This window comes from Coturnix japonica, chromosome 8 (genome assembly GCF_054131305.1).
Source record: "Coturnix japonica strain WE chromosome 8, WE-NBRP24, whole genome shotgun sequence".
NCBI lineage: Eukaryota > Metazoa > Chordata > Aves > Galliformes > Phasianidae > Coturnix > Coturnix japonica.
In genome coordinates, this window is record NC_140670.1 from 26,548,036 (window position 1) to 26,565,043 (window position 17,008).

The 17,008-nt window shown below is 40.9% G+C and overlaps 1 protein-coding gene across 22 annotated transcripts in view; it reads right to left on the minus strand.

Annotated features, from left to right (window-relative positions):
- The window catches only part of ABLIM1 (actin binding LIM protein 1), a 166,041-nt gene that overhangs the window by 45,156 nt on the left and 103,877 nt on the right, over positions 1 to 17,008 (minus strand). For all 22 annotated transcript variants that reach the window (XR_014948760.1, XM_085554789.1, XM_085554788.1 and 19 more), the window contains 2 exons: positions 16,299 to 16,392; positions 2,639 to 2,726 (listed from right to left, as the gene is read on the minus strand). Coding sequence is in view for 21 of the 22 variants with exons in the window: in XM_085554789.1 (XP_085410915.1) it covers positions 2,639 to 2,726; positions 16,299 to 16,392 (182 nt within the window). In the remaining variant the exon portion in view is untranslated. The remainder of the gene's footprint in view (positions 1 to 2,638; positions 2,727 to 16,298; positions 16,393 to 17,008) is intronic.

Below are 17,008 nucleotides of genomic sequence, written 5' to 3' on the forward strand. Positions count from 1 at the left end.
CTACGGTAACTGCTGGGAAGCTGCTGGCAGGTTTTTAGCCAATCTGAAATAGAGCAGAACCTAATGCTGATTTTTAACACTGACTGCAGCTGTAGCCAAATTCAGGCTTCAATCCAGCAGCCACAAAGCCTTGTGCGACCCTTGTCTGCCTGCAGGAGGGAATGTCACCTTTTCACTCTGTCCACAAAGAAACCAAACAAAGGGCAGTCCAGGTCCCCTGCCGGTGAGTATTAGCTCAAGCACAGCCAGAGGACACCCCACCCTCTGAACCAGTGAGGGGGATGGATCAGGAGCCCCAGACAATTCATTCTTTAACAACCCTCACACAGCCCGGTGTAGAAGCAAAGAGCAGCGGGAATGTTGATTTCCCAACAGCACACAAGAAAATCATCATCATCAGAAGGCTGGAGAGAACACTGCGATTCTGGATCAGAATATGAGAAGTTCGGCTTCAAGTTTGAGCCAAGGAAGAAGAAACTGTGCATTTGGCAGCAGGGAATGATTGGACAACAGCGGGAAGCATACCAAGAGCCTCCTCTGTCAACAAACAGCAGCTTCCAAGCCAGGACCCCACAGCGCCAACAAGATCAGGAGAGAAGCACGGGCTGTGCATTTGCTAGGGGTTTAAACACATCCAAGCACTCAGGAGGAAGCCAGTTCTATTACAAGGTTGATGAAGTGACAGTCAGTAGGTGTAGATATATTTCTTAAATTCAGTTGTGTGACCCTGAGAAAATGTTCACTTTTCTTCTGTAGCTCAGTATTTTTTTCTATTAGACCATTCCTATTGTCAAAAAAAGAATAAAAGCTGTCACTGTATTTTCAGGCAGCATTTAGCACAAATTAACTCAGTTTTAGGGACACCTCTGGTGAACAAGAAATGCAAGAAAGTCCTTGTGTCATATTCACAGTGGATCTTAGCTAACCATTCTGAGTTTTCTTTCAAAAAACACTAAGAATTTTTAAAAATGTTAAACTCTAAAAGCTAAATCAGATCGAGTGAGCTTCAGAAATTAAATGTAACTATATATTTTACTATCCTGAACTCTGAGCCAACTGCAACTTGTAGATCTTCGCCGTCCAAAAGAGTCGATCTATTTAAAAATGTTAGGAACTGTGCACATTCCCAAGCTGTACAGCTCCTCTTCTTCCTGCTGGAAACAACTCAGCAAACTGTAGCTAATCCCATTCTTAACATACGTTTGTTTGCTCACTTGGCAAACATCAACCAACATGTTCATTTATCCAGTTCACTTTGCACATATCACTGACTGAACATACAGTTCTCTAAAAGGCAGTAACTCAATTACACATTGAATAAAGCTGCTTTCCTTTTGTAGGTTTGGTTTTGCACATTTCTATTACAAGCAGTCACACTTCTATAACACGAAGTGATACCAACACTGCATTTTCACGATCAGTAGAGAATGCAATTAGAAATGAGAAGAAAGCTTCACATTTACATATATTTAATCAATAGCGCACTTTTTTTTCCTAGCTTCAGTGTTGTGGTGCTGTATTTTTATTACAGATAATGCTTGGAAGGCTGTTATTCTGCACCCTAGGGGAAACAATTTGGACAGAGTCAGCATATCCATTTCAGCTGAGAGCTTTGCTCAGGAAAGACTTGTAGGTCACCTACACTTAAAAGCATGCTGAACCCAGCAAGGAAAGGTTTGGAAGGGCAGTCTCAGCAATAACAACACTTGGTCAGAAAACAGCTTTATACAATAAAGCAATGCAACTTGTACTGCTCCTCCTGAGACAGAGTGAGCATGAAGAACATGAACTCACAGCCACAGGAGAGGATGTAGCCAAACAGAGAAGGATGGCAGGTCAAGGAACCAGGTATCTTTTTTTTTTACATAACACCTAAGTTATGCTGGAACACAATCTAGCCTGGTTTAAGCAGGAACAACACCTGTCTTACTGCAGTCTGCAGAAGATTACACCATAGCATGACCAGTCATTGTGAATAGTTTACACCAGCTCACACCTTGTTCTTACTAATATAATTTCTTAATTAATCTGCTCACCATATACTCTGTCTGTACTTTAGAATTCTGTCATGTGAGGAAACAAAAATTAAAAACTTGTCAGGTGCTGTAGCTGCTTCTTTCTGATTAATCTTTCAAATTTGCCATCAGAAAGCAGTTCTTCCTACCCAACTCTCTTTCAGCCTCTCCTTGCTTTTGCAAGTAAGCACTGCTACACAACCAAATATCTAATTCTGTGCACAGCTGGAGTCAGTTGACTCTTTACAAGGTCACTAAGAGATGAGAAAGATGGACTGCAAGGGAGGACAAGCTATAAAATAACACAAGTCAGCTTCAAAGGAATTTCTTAACAATGTTATCTTATTTTGAATTCCTCCAGAAGGAATCTCTCCAGTTTTTCAAGAGACACTTTTATCATTTCTTTCCTCCTTTACCTTCTGGGAGAGTAGGTAGCAAGGCCACCATCATGGACACTTAATACACTGAAAGAATCTCAAGTGAAAAAGTATGAGAGCACTGTAACAAAGAAAGGCTACAGTCCTCCATGCATACATTACACAGGATAGCTATAAACCAGTGAGGTCTAGGAAAGGAAAATTACAAAGTCTGACTTTCTATTTTTGTTGTAGAGACATCCTTACCTTGCAGATACATTTCTTCTCCTTCTGTGAACATTTGGTTGCACCTGCTGCATCGTGCACAGCTGGGATGATAATGCTTGTCACCTGCCTAAACAAAAGGGAAATGAGGGATCAATACATTGCACTGCTTTGTAAGCACTCAGTCTATTGGTGGACCACTGTCATTTTCCCTCTAGTTCACTCATTACAATATAATATCATCTTGATGATGAGGTAGTAGCTAAGGGGAAACTAACACCCTCCTTAATACTTCAATCCAGAGGTCTATTTAGCACAGTATCCTGCCCTTAGCAGAAGGCAGCAGTGTCTACGAGAGGTAAAAGGATACAAGAAACAAGACTAGATCAGCCCTTTCTTTTCACACCTTCATATTTAGGTAATTTGCACTTCAAAGACATCCATGTGAAAGGCTATGTCCCAATCTATCTATTCTCCCTGATTTTGACAAATACATCTCGAATCTCCACTGTCCAAAGCAATGAATGTTACACCACAGTCAGACATTTGTGCAAACCCTCTGCCTCCCCATCCTGCAGACATAATGTATTTTCTCAATCACTCCATTGTTACAGATGAATTTAAGCCACACATGACAGTTTCCAACCTGCCACTGCATTCCTTGGCTGTCTTCCCAACTCTATGGGCGTTAATGGGGCGAGAGCAACTTCTGGGACCATTAACTTAATTCACAAATGCCAGACTTCTGAAGATTTGTGGGTGCAGACAGCCTGAACTGTCTGAACTATTAACCCAAAGATGCTAACTACTCTAGATCCCGTTACACAGATCCAATCCACTGAGTCATTCTGTCTCTTAAATACATTGATACTCATAATAAACTAGGCTGATCAGATTACAGGCCTACAAGGACAGGAAAAATGAAGGCATGGATATAAGTTTGATTTCTTCTTAGGAGAGCAAAACAACCAATACATCAGAAGCTAACTAGGTGAAATCCACACTTTTAAAAATGCTAATGAAAAAGGAAATACAATTTAAAAAACCCCACACAAATAACATCAAAATAGTGACAAGTGCTGGATTCTAAAAGGCTTTAAACATTGCATCTGACTTTCTAACAAGTTAACCTTGAATGCTTCTTAATAATATATTCCCTGTGGAGTGAGATGTTATGTACACAGAACAGCCATATCCAGCATAAGGCTGTGAATACTGAATGAGGTTCAAAGGCAGTCTCCAATTCAGACAGTTCAGCAATCAGCAGGAGCCTATGTGCTTCTCTGCACTTTCTGCCTTGCACAATCAATATCATATATACAGAGGAATAGGAATTTTATTGGTGTTTGGTAAAATAATCCCAACTTCTGAGCATTCCTGAAGTTTTTCAGCAAAATGAAGGTCAATGGATGTCTTTGTCAAAAGAAATTTCTAGCATATTTCTTATAATGAACGCATCAAGTTTGATGTCCCGGGAACTGCTCCCAGTCAATGAGATATAGAAAATTTCTAACAGGACTGAATCACTGCTGGGCAGCATCCTCTCCAAAAATGAAGGCAATGACTTAAAAATGCAACTGAAATGTGGAAACATAGGAAAAAATTCTGGTCTTTGCTTATCTAATCCAACTAAAGAATATCTTTGCTGCATTACAGAGCTCAATTTTTTAGTAGGTACGTGGAATCAAAACCTTTCTTAATTTCAGTTAATTGCCAAAATGTCGGAACACCAATATTATCAGATAAAGCAGGAAATACATATTGGGAAAGCACTGTGGCATGTGGACAACAAGAACTGTCAGGTATTCACATCTGTACAGCTTCAGCTTGTTTTTCCATCCTGGCCTCTGAGGTGTGTTTTTTAGGACAGAAGGATGTATCACCCCCATGTTTTAATCAAGTGCTACATGATGCTGCCATAAGCAAAAGTCGCTAATCTTCAGGCGTTGTGTGTTACTGTAGCAATGCCCTGGGCTTCTGACCTTTGTATTCCTTAATTTGCAGTTCATTCACAGCTCTAGTCAGTGATTTCTACTAGCATGATTGACTGATTCATCAGTCAGTTACAAAGTACTAGGGAAAACTTCTGAACCTACAGGGGATGAAGTATTCAGATACCTGGTCTTACCCAGCTCTCAGGCTACTAAATCCACATTCAGTAATGTCAGCGGATTACCCCACACCCAAAAATCCCTTACAGTTAGTTTACTGCACACAGTTTCTCAGCTGCACACCAGCTGATGTACTGTGCCCCAGAAACCCAGCACAAGCACCTGCACACACAGCTTTCAGCACACAACCACAGGCATTCAAAGTCAAGGAGTGATGGCTGGACTGGGTGATCTTTGTGGTCTTCTCCAACCTCAATGATACTATGACTGCATTTCCAGAGATCACCCCCTGCCTAACTCTGTCCCACTACTTCCCACAGGACTAACTTTTATTTTCTGGGGGCTTGCAGAGCTCCAGCCTGATTTAACAAATGTCTTCCTCCTTGGTGAACGTGAGAGCATAAGATTTCCTATTACTCATGCCTTCACTTCTGCCTGCTTTTCAGAACAACACTGAACAAGAGCCAGAACGGACAATAACAAGAATCCCACCAGGAGCACTCACATGCCAGTGGGTCTGGTACAGGAAGAACTAATTACCAACAGACATTTTTATTGGCCAAAAGACACAATTAAGTGCATTTTTGTTGCATTACACTTGCACAGCTGCATTCACTCACTCTCCATTCAAAGATATCTCAGCAATCACCTGACAAGCTGCTATTAAACATGCAGAAAGCTTTTCTAATATCATTTAAACACACACACACACAAAAAACCCTGCTATGTAGCTTAAAGTATGCTTTAAAGAGTATTTTCTTTATTTTTTTATAATAAAGAGGTATAATGGCTCTTTGATTGACAAATCTAATCAAAAATTTATTTCCACTATGTCTCGAGGAGGATGACCTGATTTCTTAACTCTCTTAAGGACCAAGGAGCAGCACAAAGAATAACTCAGCCTCATCTTCAAACCCCTTAAGGAATACCATGAATTGTAAAACAGGAATTGCAGCAGTAGCTGACCATTTTTCAGTGAAGCTTTATTTTAATTACTCGCAGAGGTCACAGAACCCTTCACCCTGTTTGATGTTGGGGATAATATCGAATTCCATTGTTTCCTTCTCTGCAGGCTCCTGTGATCTCACAGACGGGTGGAACAGCACAAACACTAGGAAGACCAACATTAGCTTTTAAAAACATCCTGACCCAAGCTGTCCACTTGCTTTTCCCAGGCTCTTATCTGTCCAGCAAGTCAAAAATGTCTGTGCTGAGATACAAAAATAAAAGCACAGCTCCTCTGCTTCCAAAGGACCTCACAATATCTACTGGTTTTCTCTTCATAGCAAAGCCACAGCTGCCCCCAGGCCCAGCCCCCAGCAGCTCCTGCCAGCCGGAGCACAGCAGCACACGAGGGGACGTGGGAAATAGAGCGCAAGGCCCTGACCCTAAATCTGAGTGACAACTTGCATGCAAGAGACATGGAAGATCCTCAGAGCCTTCCATTGATGGCTGTGCTTTCTCGAGCAAGCGAGAACTGCAGCTGTCCTGCTGCTATGAACGCTTGCACTGTTAATTCAGGCCTGCTTTCTGATTTTTATACAAAAATACTTCCCAGCATCCCAACAGTAACTGCCAGTGTCACGCTATTATATCCCTTAGCAGATGGACAGCATCAAACTTTGCAATTTATTAGTGTTAATTTCATTAGCATACAGTATTACTATACACACCAGTTATTAATAATAGCAATGCAATTATTAGCTGCTCAAAATATAATTTTTCCTCACAGCAAAGATGTGAGTTATGCTTCTGGCCAAATCCCTTCAGGCTCAGCAACTGGAATCAGTCCTCTTGGCAGCTGAGTATCAGCTGGGCTTACTTTACAGCAAGGTCCCAGCCATCACTTGTGACTGGGCTGTCAGCTCTGCCTCAAGCACTCACCCTTCCACCGCATCCAGTGACATGCAAAGGTGAAACATGCTTAACTACAGATTATATTCCTTATGGCAGCCATTCATCCTGTCCTCATGGAGCAAATCCATATATTGCTTTCACACTTCCACAGTAAGAACTATATATGCCTATACAGAAACAGCAGAAAGTTAATACTGCAAAAAATAGGGATGTCACTCAACTAAGAAAGGTGCCCATAGAAGTGCAAAGTGATCTGTGAGAGTGCTCTAGTCTGCACAGAGAAGCAAAGCAATAGCAAATACAGGTAAATTACTGACAGACAGAATTTCTGTCATCACCATTAGGATCCCAGGTTACACTTGTGCATGGAGAAATCTAACCCCATTGACTGACCATGCAGTTAATCAGAGACTATTCAGAGAACATATATGTACTTGCTGATATTAAGATGTGTATACCATGCAAAGAAGCAAAACTGTTAAATGTGTAAGTGCAGTGTAGTGAATTGGCATCCTAACTAGTCTTGATCTTCTCACCACTCAGCAATGCCAAAGATGAGTTTCTCATGTTTGATACTGTTTACTGGGCCAGATTTTTAAAAATTATAGTTTGCTATGAGTCTACATTTATAAATTAAAGAGACTTGAATAATTAGTACTTGAGAGTCTTAAAAGATACATATACAGCCATGCATTTGTCTGACAGATGGATATGTTAGCAGGGGAGAGATACCTCAGGGCTGACTTCCTCCTGCCCACAGCATGAGGTACCTCGGCTGCTGGCCCAGACAAGAAGATAAACCCCTTCCTTGCAAGTCTCCTGATGACTCAATGCTTATTTTGCTACCTGAATCTAACAAGTATGCTTGAATAGCTTAATGCAGTATAGAATGCCTGAAAACCAAGCAAGCAGGGCCCTGAGAGATTGAGGGCCATGCTGTGGGCAACAGGCACTGAGTGAAGCAGCTGGAAGACATCATTAGTAACATCCCATAAAAAACTCTCAGGGTACCTGACACAGCCAGTTCTTCTGATCATTTGTTGTATACAAAGAATATAAAGGCAAAGCAGAAGAGAGGTTCTGCTTCTGATCGTATACTGTACTGTCACTATTGTAACACTGCCAAGTGGGCATGTGGTGCTACAGAATAGAAACAACATGAGCTGTGAACTAGAAGGAGTCAGAACCCACCACCGCTCAGAGAGGCTTTTAACAGTGACTGGATCACAATAGAAAAGTAATTAAAAGCAAAGAAAAGAGATAATAGCAGGAAAGAGAATGAGTTTTTTGATCCCACTGAAACCAAACCCACAACTATGGCACCATCAACAAGTTAAAGTCAGACAAATTTAACCAGCAAGAGGGTAAATCTGTGATTTTACAATCACCCTGCATTCTTCATGACATGCCAGGAAATTTTCACAAGTGATAAGCTTTTATTTGTTTATTTTAGGGAAAAGCTCTGACTTTAAAAAGAGAAGGTCAAGTAGGATGCTTTTAGCAATCTCTCTGACTTTAAAATTCAATGGCTTTATAAAGATAGAACCCATTACAGACGCTGCTCGCAGTGAGCACAGGTTCAGAAAAGACCAGCAGAATACTTACAGTCAGAGCTAAGGTTACACCAGGGAAACTTCTAATAGAGTTAAAGTCAGTTTGCACTGAAATCTTACTTCTCCATCTGCCGTAGCAAAGCAGCAACATTCCCAGGACAGCAGGAGCTTTGCTGCTAGAGGCCAGCTTCTGCTAATGTGGTTTGTGAGTCCAAACTCAGGGGCAGAAGTCTGGGGCAAGGTGAGTTGCATCAGGACCTCAGCTGCTGCTCGGGCCACACCAGGGGCTCTACAGAACAAGCCTGGCTGGGAGTACAGTCTTGTGCAAGGCTCAGCAAAACTCCTGCCAGCCTGCTCTGTGGGCAAGTGCAAAGTGCTTCCTATTGATGGAGCATGTGAGAGTGTGAGATGGAGAAGCTCACCGTGGATCAAAATTATGACTTGCAGCAGAGCAAACTTCATTCTCAGTCACCCGGCCCTTTGGGCCACTGAGCAGCACACTACTATACTCCAGAACTGTAGATGACTTTCTTGTTAATCTAATACAAAAAAGTCTTTCCAGTTTTCTGTGAGAAGGTCGCTGGGGAGCCATACAAGCTCTGGCATGCAATTCAGCCAAGCCTTCTCTCTGCTCTGATGTCTGCATTCACTTCAGAGGGAGTGTCCCAAAAACAACAGAGAAATAAAAGTTGGGAAGGCCAAAGGAGGGGGAAAAGAAATTGAGCATGAGGTCATGCACAGTACATCAGTAGAAAATAACGAGAGAACATAAAACAAAGGTAGTCTGTAAGAAACTAAGTGGGAATAAAGCACTCAACAAATGCTTATGTGTACCTAGTACAATTCCTGGTGATTCTAACAGGAAAATATACCACGACTGAATGGAAGAAGGAATTTTCTTTTTCTTTTGGGAACCACAGTCTGCTTTTGTAGCCAACTGACCCCCACGTGGCACTGCCAGTCCAGCACTCTGGCCCTGCAGTGTTAAAAAGTGTTTAATCCTAAATTAACTGCAATGTTACCTGCTACCTATGGAGAAGTATGCAAGCATACTTTTGAATCCTAGCTGGCATGAATACCACAGCAGTGCATGCTTGTCAGAGCCAAGATACGGGAATTTTACTCCCTACAGTGTTTCCACTACTCCCACAGCAAACCAAGGTTACCAGTTACCACAGAAAAACTATTCCAACAAAATAACCATGACAGAACATATTAATATGGTAATGAACAGGACATAAAGTAAAAAGAAATGTCTAAATTTGCTGCCATTCAAATTTCATTTGAGTATAGCATCTCCAAAACAGCCCCATAAGCAGCAGCAGTTCAAGCAGACTTCTCAGCAGCACCCTTGAAGTCCTTGCTGCCTCTGTTCTTACTCCTCATTGCGCTGAAAGTAACAATTTTCATCTAGAACATAACTACTTTATAGAAACAGACCCATCTATACATGCAAATCTCTCTCTTCAAACCCTACATGTGAAAGTCAAATGCTTAACATTTTGACTCACACCCATGTGCAATTAAAGCCTACTGATGTTATGCTCCAGGTGGTCACCAAAGCACCTGTTCAGTAAAGGCAGTTGGGTGTTGATTCTCAGACTTCAAAGATCTTTTTTTATTTATTTTTTTTAATTTTTTTTAATGAAGGAATTATCTTGACACAGTAAACGGGAGAGAGAACGATCATCACAGAGGGGATATAAAGTGCAATACCTGGTTGGAGCTGGTTATATATTTGTGACAATCACAGACTTGCCCCAACAGGCTCTTCCTCACCTCTCAAATTTCAAACCTGCTCCTGCTGCATTCTTCCCACCAATTGCTTTTTACTAGCAACAGGTGTATGTTCTATCCTGCTCTTTTACAAGTCAGCAGCAAACTCTCCATCAATAGCAGAACTTAAAACTGAAAAACCACAGTCCTGCAAAAATCTTTCATAGTGATCTCAGTCCAGGAAAAACAAAAATTTAACTTGTAACTTCATGATAGGAAGGCTTTGGATGCCCCATCCCTGGAGGCGTTCAAGGCCAGGCTGGATGTGGCTCTGGGCAGCCTGATCTGGTGTTTGTCAACCCTGCACATGGCAGAGGGTTTGAAACTGGTTGATCACTGTGGTCCTTTCCAACCCAGGCCATTCTATGATTCTGTGATTAATTAAGCAACATATGTTACATGTTCCCTACAACAGGGAAAAACTACCTGCCTTAAGTACCTGTTACATGCCACTACAATGCAAACAATAGTTACCTTTCAGAAAGGTAGTATTTGACTGCAAGGAACTTTATACTCATATAAATTAATCTACTGAAATGTCTTTCTAAGGATTTTGATCAACTTGCTAAAGCTTTCAGTAACATCTGGTGCACGAAACACCCCAGAGAATGTTCAACTAAAACAAAAAGGAGAAAGCTATTGTCCTAGGGAAAACATACCTTAGTCAGCAAAACTGTACTCAAGAAAGCAATAAATCATGTTTTTATAAGCACCTGCAAGACTTCACAAGTCCCTTTGTGGCAATAAGGAAGTTTTAATTGGTAATTTCTTAATTTCTTCAAATTACTTGTTGCAACTTGTTCATCTCATTCACTGCCTCATACAACCCTCCCTTTTATATTGACATTTGCATTGACTAAAGAATGGTTTCAACACTGCTTCTGGGAAGTTAATGCCTTGTGATGGTAACACCACAGCAACTCAGCTTCTGTCAAAGCTCCATCAACTTCAGATAATCTCTTTTGCTATCTTTCTATGCCAAGCCTTTTCCAAATACAGGTATCCCTTCTGCCAAGTTTGACGCTTCAAGTTTCAAAAGCAAAGCCACCATAATCCTGTCTGAAAGAGTTTTACATCAAGAAACTTCAACTTATTCTTCTGGATGTACATTAGCTGTAGATTTCTGACTCTATGCATGGTGTTGTGTTCTATGCAATTACATCGCACATTTTTCATCAGGGAAGTATAGGTTGAATTAAATCTATGCTGTTACTCAGCAGCACAGACAAGCTGCCTGAACCACATACCCAGATCCCTGAGTTATTATTAGCCTTTTAACTTTTCTATTTCTACACAAACAAACACACATAAAATAACAAAACAAACATCACCAATGTTTGATGTTCACTGATAAAACACATTCTGAGCTCAAAGGCAGGGAAACTGGAAACAAACTAACTGCATTGCTATGCAACAACTTTTCAGAAGCAAACAGAAGACCCAACATACTATATTAAGAAATACTTTACATAAAGCAGTGTATTGTTCCTCCATGCATCTGCACTCAGCTGCATTCAGAAACAGCTCTGTGCTGTGCTCATCTATTCCTGGCAGTTTAAAAATACGATAGCTATACTTTCCACGTAAAACATGAGATTACACACAGCCTGTAAAAGAAATCCTGTTGGAGCAGAGGAATAACACTACAAATGTTCTCTTCTGATAGCACTGACAAGCTATTCAGTCGCATCACAAAGCTGCCTCCCCTCCCCAGAAATAAAACCTATTTCCTTCTAATTCAAACCGAGATTCACAGGAAGACATTTACCTTCTGAGTACTGCTCAGTGTGAATCCATGTCTCCTCACTGCAAGCAGCCTTCCCACAGCCTCTGCCAGCAGGTCCCCAGGCGAGGCAGACAGCCCCCAGCCCCAGCAGCTGCACACTGTGTGATCTGACAGAGCTTGGCCAGCCCACTGCGAGGGAAGGAAAAGGGGAAGGATCCCGGCCCAGGCAGGGGCAGGACCGTTTCTCATCACTGGTGTGTCACTGCATAGTGCTGATAGAGCTCCCAGCGTTCTTCCCCTTAGGGACAGGTGTCCGAGTGTGAAACCGGTGTTCTCTGGCTCTGGAAGTTATTAAATGGTTCTTTCACAGCTTCTGAGGAGTTTATGCAGCCCCCTTGGGTGTTAGTCTAGTTTTGTCAGAAATATTTAGTTACACTGAGACTGTGTTCTGGTTCAGGTTAATGCAGGAAGGTGCTGTTCTCCCTGCAGATATATCCCCCGTGTGCTCACAGAAACCTTCAGACTCACACTGTAATGTCTGATCAATGCACAGTGGGCCTTGCAAGCCAACCTATCTGACCTCTTATCAGGTATGTCCCAGTATCAAAAGTCCTGTGCTCTGCTTTATGTACTTGCTGCCTAAGGCAGCAAATGCAGAGCAAACAGTGGCAGCACGTGCTGCTGCTGCTTTCTCAGCACGCACCTGGGGATGTATAGGCAATACATTCATGTTTTCCCATTTATTTTAAGAGCAGTAAAACTAAACACAGATTAAATCACAGAACTAACAAGGCATGTTATATAGAGGCACTATGTGCCTCTGCTTCTTCTTATGAGCTGTGCAGCCTCCTGCTGCTGCATTTTTATGTTGTGGGAAGGTGATAGCACTGACTAGGAGCCACAGTCGAGAGCAAATTCTTTCCCAAGCCTACAAGGTGGGTGGTGATATGAAAGCAGAGTGCTAATATGTTGTTCAGCAATTTTTCTCATAACTACTTTAACACACAACCAAAATGGAACCCTTTCAGACCCACCACAACACCAGCCTTTGCTCTACATTGCTTCCTTTATAAAAGCTCTTAAACATTTTAAATCACCCTGACCTGATTTACTAGAACAGATTGAATAACCAGAACCCAGTAAATGACACATTTTGTGATACTCCTGGATAATTGCTAAGAAAGCAGCCCTGTTCAACATTCAGTTCAGCTGAAGAATTTGTTTGCCTTTCATTTAACACTTCTAAATGGAATTAAAACACATCTATGTTTGTTTTAAGACTTGCTCTACTACAACCTGTATGGCACAGATCTTTGTAAGACAATGATAATGATTTCATGTGAGCTTCTAAATCTAGCCCTGAAATCAACACTTAAACAAACATACAGGCTTACCTGGCTCACATTCTTTGCCTTTAAATATGGATTCATGTTTCTTATACAGCCATAGCAGCCTTTTCTCTCGTTTCTATATTAATTTCTAATTAGCATCTCTGAATTACATGCAGTACAGATTACACATCTTTAAATTCTGGCACATTAAAGCAACAGCAGCTAGAAGTATTAAGCTTCCTTCGTGGTAAACGCAACCTCTTAAACATACTCAATCTCTTTTTAATAAGGGAAAGGGAAGTTCAGCACAAATAACCATACTGAAATACGTAAAGCTTGACCGCGCAGGGTGAAGTCAAAGGAGACTTCTGGTTCCCTGGCATTTCTCTTTTCAGAGCCATCTGTTGAAATGGCATTATGCCACTGCCTACAAGGTGGCATGCAAGTTTCAGCAGGGCTCAGGAAACAGCCCACCAGAACAGGAACTCAAGCTAGGCATTGACAGGAAAAACCACAAAATGGTTTTATATTCGCTAATGAATAACAAGCGAGTGGCATTAGAAAAATAAATAGGTAGAGTAGCCAGATGGTTATGGGATTTGACAATGGATATAGTAGATGTATATATCTTGATCTCTAAATTTACAGCAAAAAACAACAACAAAAATACTACAAAAACCCCACCCTCACGAAGGAAAACTGGTGAAAATCTGCACACCTGATTCTCATTTTCAGGCTGATTGATTTCATGTAAGTTATTCACCTGTTTTTGCCTTGCCTTGTTATCTTCTTTCTACAGAACTAAAAAGAGCTTGGGAACCACTTAGGAGCCTTGTAAAGTACTTTAGATATGCCCAAATGATATGCATGAGTATAGACATGATCCACTGTTCTCTGAAGTCAATGGAAAGCTTCTCAGTGATTTATCATACTTTAAATTAAGCCCCAGAGCAATAACTATATTGTGTATGATAAATGCATTAGACAAAAATGATTTAAGCCATTGTCTTTAAAGTAGCTAAATACATGCAGAAGTTCACACATCTACACAAGGATTTGTAGGATTAGGATCAGATGGGCATCTTTCAATAGGCAAACCTTGAAGCTATGAAAACAATAGCACAGTGGAAGGTGTAATGATAGTGAGGGCTGCCTTTTATGCCATTGTTGTTCGACAATAAATGTGTTTCACTGTCCTTAAAAGGAAATCAGTAATTTTCCACAAATAAAGGTTTCTGCTGGAAAAAACAAATGAATAACACTGATCTGCACTGCCTTGGCAATGGTACCCTGAAATATTCAAGTATTGAAGTATCTGTACTCTAAAGAAAGTTGCAACACCAATTTCTCATCAGATACCATATTCGTTGTGATAATACACAGACACTTTTCAAGTGCAGCCTAATGAAATAAAAATCCTAAATGTCTCTCCTGCATCTGCATTCCAGTCGATACCAGGAGAGCTGTATTCACAGACTATCCATGCTGCTAACAGTGTTCAAATGGCCTTCTTGACTAGAAAATACTAAAGTTTTTTAGTGAAAGTCTCTAAGAACTTTGCCCAGTCTATACCTGCCACGTAGCAGTCAGCTTCAATCATCATGTAAACAAATCAGGAAACAGTTGTGTTATATGAGTTAGTCAACTTCTACAAGCTTTATCATATAGTTTTCCTTGCATACTGAGAACTACTGCTGCCCTCTACTGTATTATCATGGGCTGCGTCTCTGTGTGCTGTGACTATCACCACAAATGGTAAGACTATAACTTCTCCTTGAACCACAACTTAATATGATCACATGATTGATATTTCCATATATTTGTAACATCAAAGGGCCTGTTTCAAATTCATGAATGTATTCTGATTCTGCAGAGGCTAAGTCAAATGGAAAATCCTTTACTTGTTTTCTCTAATTTTGACCCTTACATTAAACTAGATGCCTTTTCCATTACACACATTTCAGCAAAATGTTGTCTATCCTTATTAAAAACAGCCATCAGAAGAGAAAGAACTACAGGGAGAGAAACCAACTTTGGGCCCAAACAACCATATCAAGGCTCTGCATAGGACACGAAGTCTCTGATAACCTGAACTTCAGTGCAGGTTACGATGGACAGGTTATGATGAGTCCTAGTTCAGTTAAACTAATTTTTTCCTACCTTCATCTGATTCAGCTCTGAAAGGATATAGCTCAAGATCCTTTCAGAAAGCTAGGTTACTTTCTGAGTAAGAGAGAGAAAGATAACAGGGATGCAACTTTTCTATTTCCACATCCACTCCATGAAAGGCTCCAAACCCAGCTCATTTCTTCACAGCTCTCCACAGACTCAATCTTCCTTTTTATTATTTTCATCTCCATGCTTCTAAGTAGACAGCGCTGCTTTGAGCAACAGATTGGATAAGTTCCGAGTAATATAATAACTGCAGGAATAGCATCTGAAGTTATTTTAGAATTATTTTATGCTCCCCAGTCTCACAAATCTAATTACCTCTCTCCAGCAGTGCCTCCCACTCTGACTATACTGTCACCAATTCATAATACTAAACTGAAAAACTCATCAGTAGATGGGAATAGATAAACAGATGGTAGTAGACCTCCAGATAAAAGCCAGAGACGCAGCCTTTCTACACAAGGGAAAGCTCAGAGTGTTCTCATTATTTATCTAAGTGAGTCTAAAAGAATTAGGTACATGTTGTGAAGGAGGCAGACTCAGAGCACGGCTAACTGAAAAACTGTATTTCCCCTCAGTGGAAGTAGTGACAGCTGCACTGGGTGTCTGCATGCTCTCAGAGTTTCGGATGGGGTTAATATTCTGAAACCTCCAGACTAGAAAGCCAAGCTGTTACCACTCCACAGCAAAACTGAAACTTCTCTGATGGAGGCCAATACAGTCTCCAGACCTAAGCCTGCAGGATGGGTTCTTTCCATCAGAGCATGCTATCCTATGTAGAGAGGAGGCAGCAGCTTTGCTTCTCTTATCTCAGTGATAACAGCACAAGGAAAGACCCCTGCATTTTTGCCTGTTAAACATTTTTGTGATGATATAAAAAGATTTGTGCATAGTTCAAGGATTCCGCCTCACAAGGACTAGTCACAGCCATGGGAGACAGTACTGACAACATAAGATACACAATTCTAAAGTGATTTGGTCAGATGCAAAGAGAACACTGATGTCTCCAACTAAAAGTCAACAAAAGATACATAAAAGTATTTCTGAAAGTGAGTACCTTTACTCTAAAATCAACAGTAAAACTTCCCTAGGAGAAGTTTTTGTATTCTTTGCGGTTGTGTGAAGACATAATGGGATATGGCCCAAATCTTAAACTTCAGTTTACAAAGTACTTACCTCTAGTACTTTCCCTGTAATGAATTGGTGACATGCTTCACACTTGACTCCAAAAAGAACCTGATAGTCCTTTTCACAATAAGGAGCACCATCTCTGAAAAAGGAAAACCACAAAGAATAAGCCACAAACAGGTTACAGCATGACTTAAGTTCCTTCCCTTGTCTTCATTGGCATGCCTACAAACAGCAGTAGCTAAATAGGAGAGATTTCAAAAGACGTATGTTGTAGTAAAAGAAGGAACTAAAAAATAAATCATATTCTCATCAGTGATTTATAACTATCCCTTAAGTTTCCACCTGAGAAAGACAAAACACAAACCACTGAAGTAAATTTCATTCTTAAGAACAGTCTTTCTAAATCATAGAATGGTCTGGGTTGACCACAATGATCACCTAGTTTCAGTCCCCCTGCCACAGGCAAGGTTTCCAACCACCAGATCAGGCTGCTCAGAGCCACATCCAGCCTGGCCTTGCATGCCTCCAGGGATGCTTTTCCTCAGCACATCAAAGCTGAAAAGTAAAATAGCACAAAGCTGTATCCAGCTAACACAGAAAACACATGTAGGAGTTCCCTCAACCCCTTATGGCAATGTAGAGATATAATCCCTTCCGTACAGACTATCACCGCCTTCCAGTTGTTCTTTCCAGTATACATCCCCTTTCCAGCTTAGCTCTAATTGAGAGCAAAGATTTTGGTGCATATGAAAAGG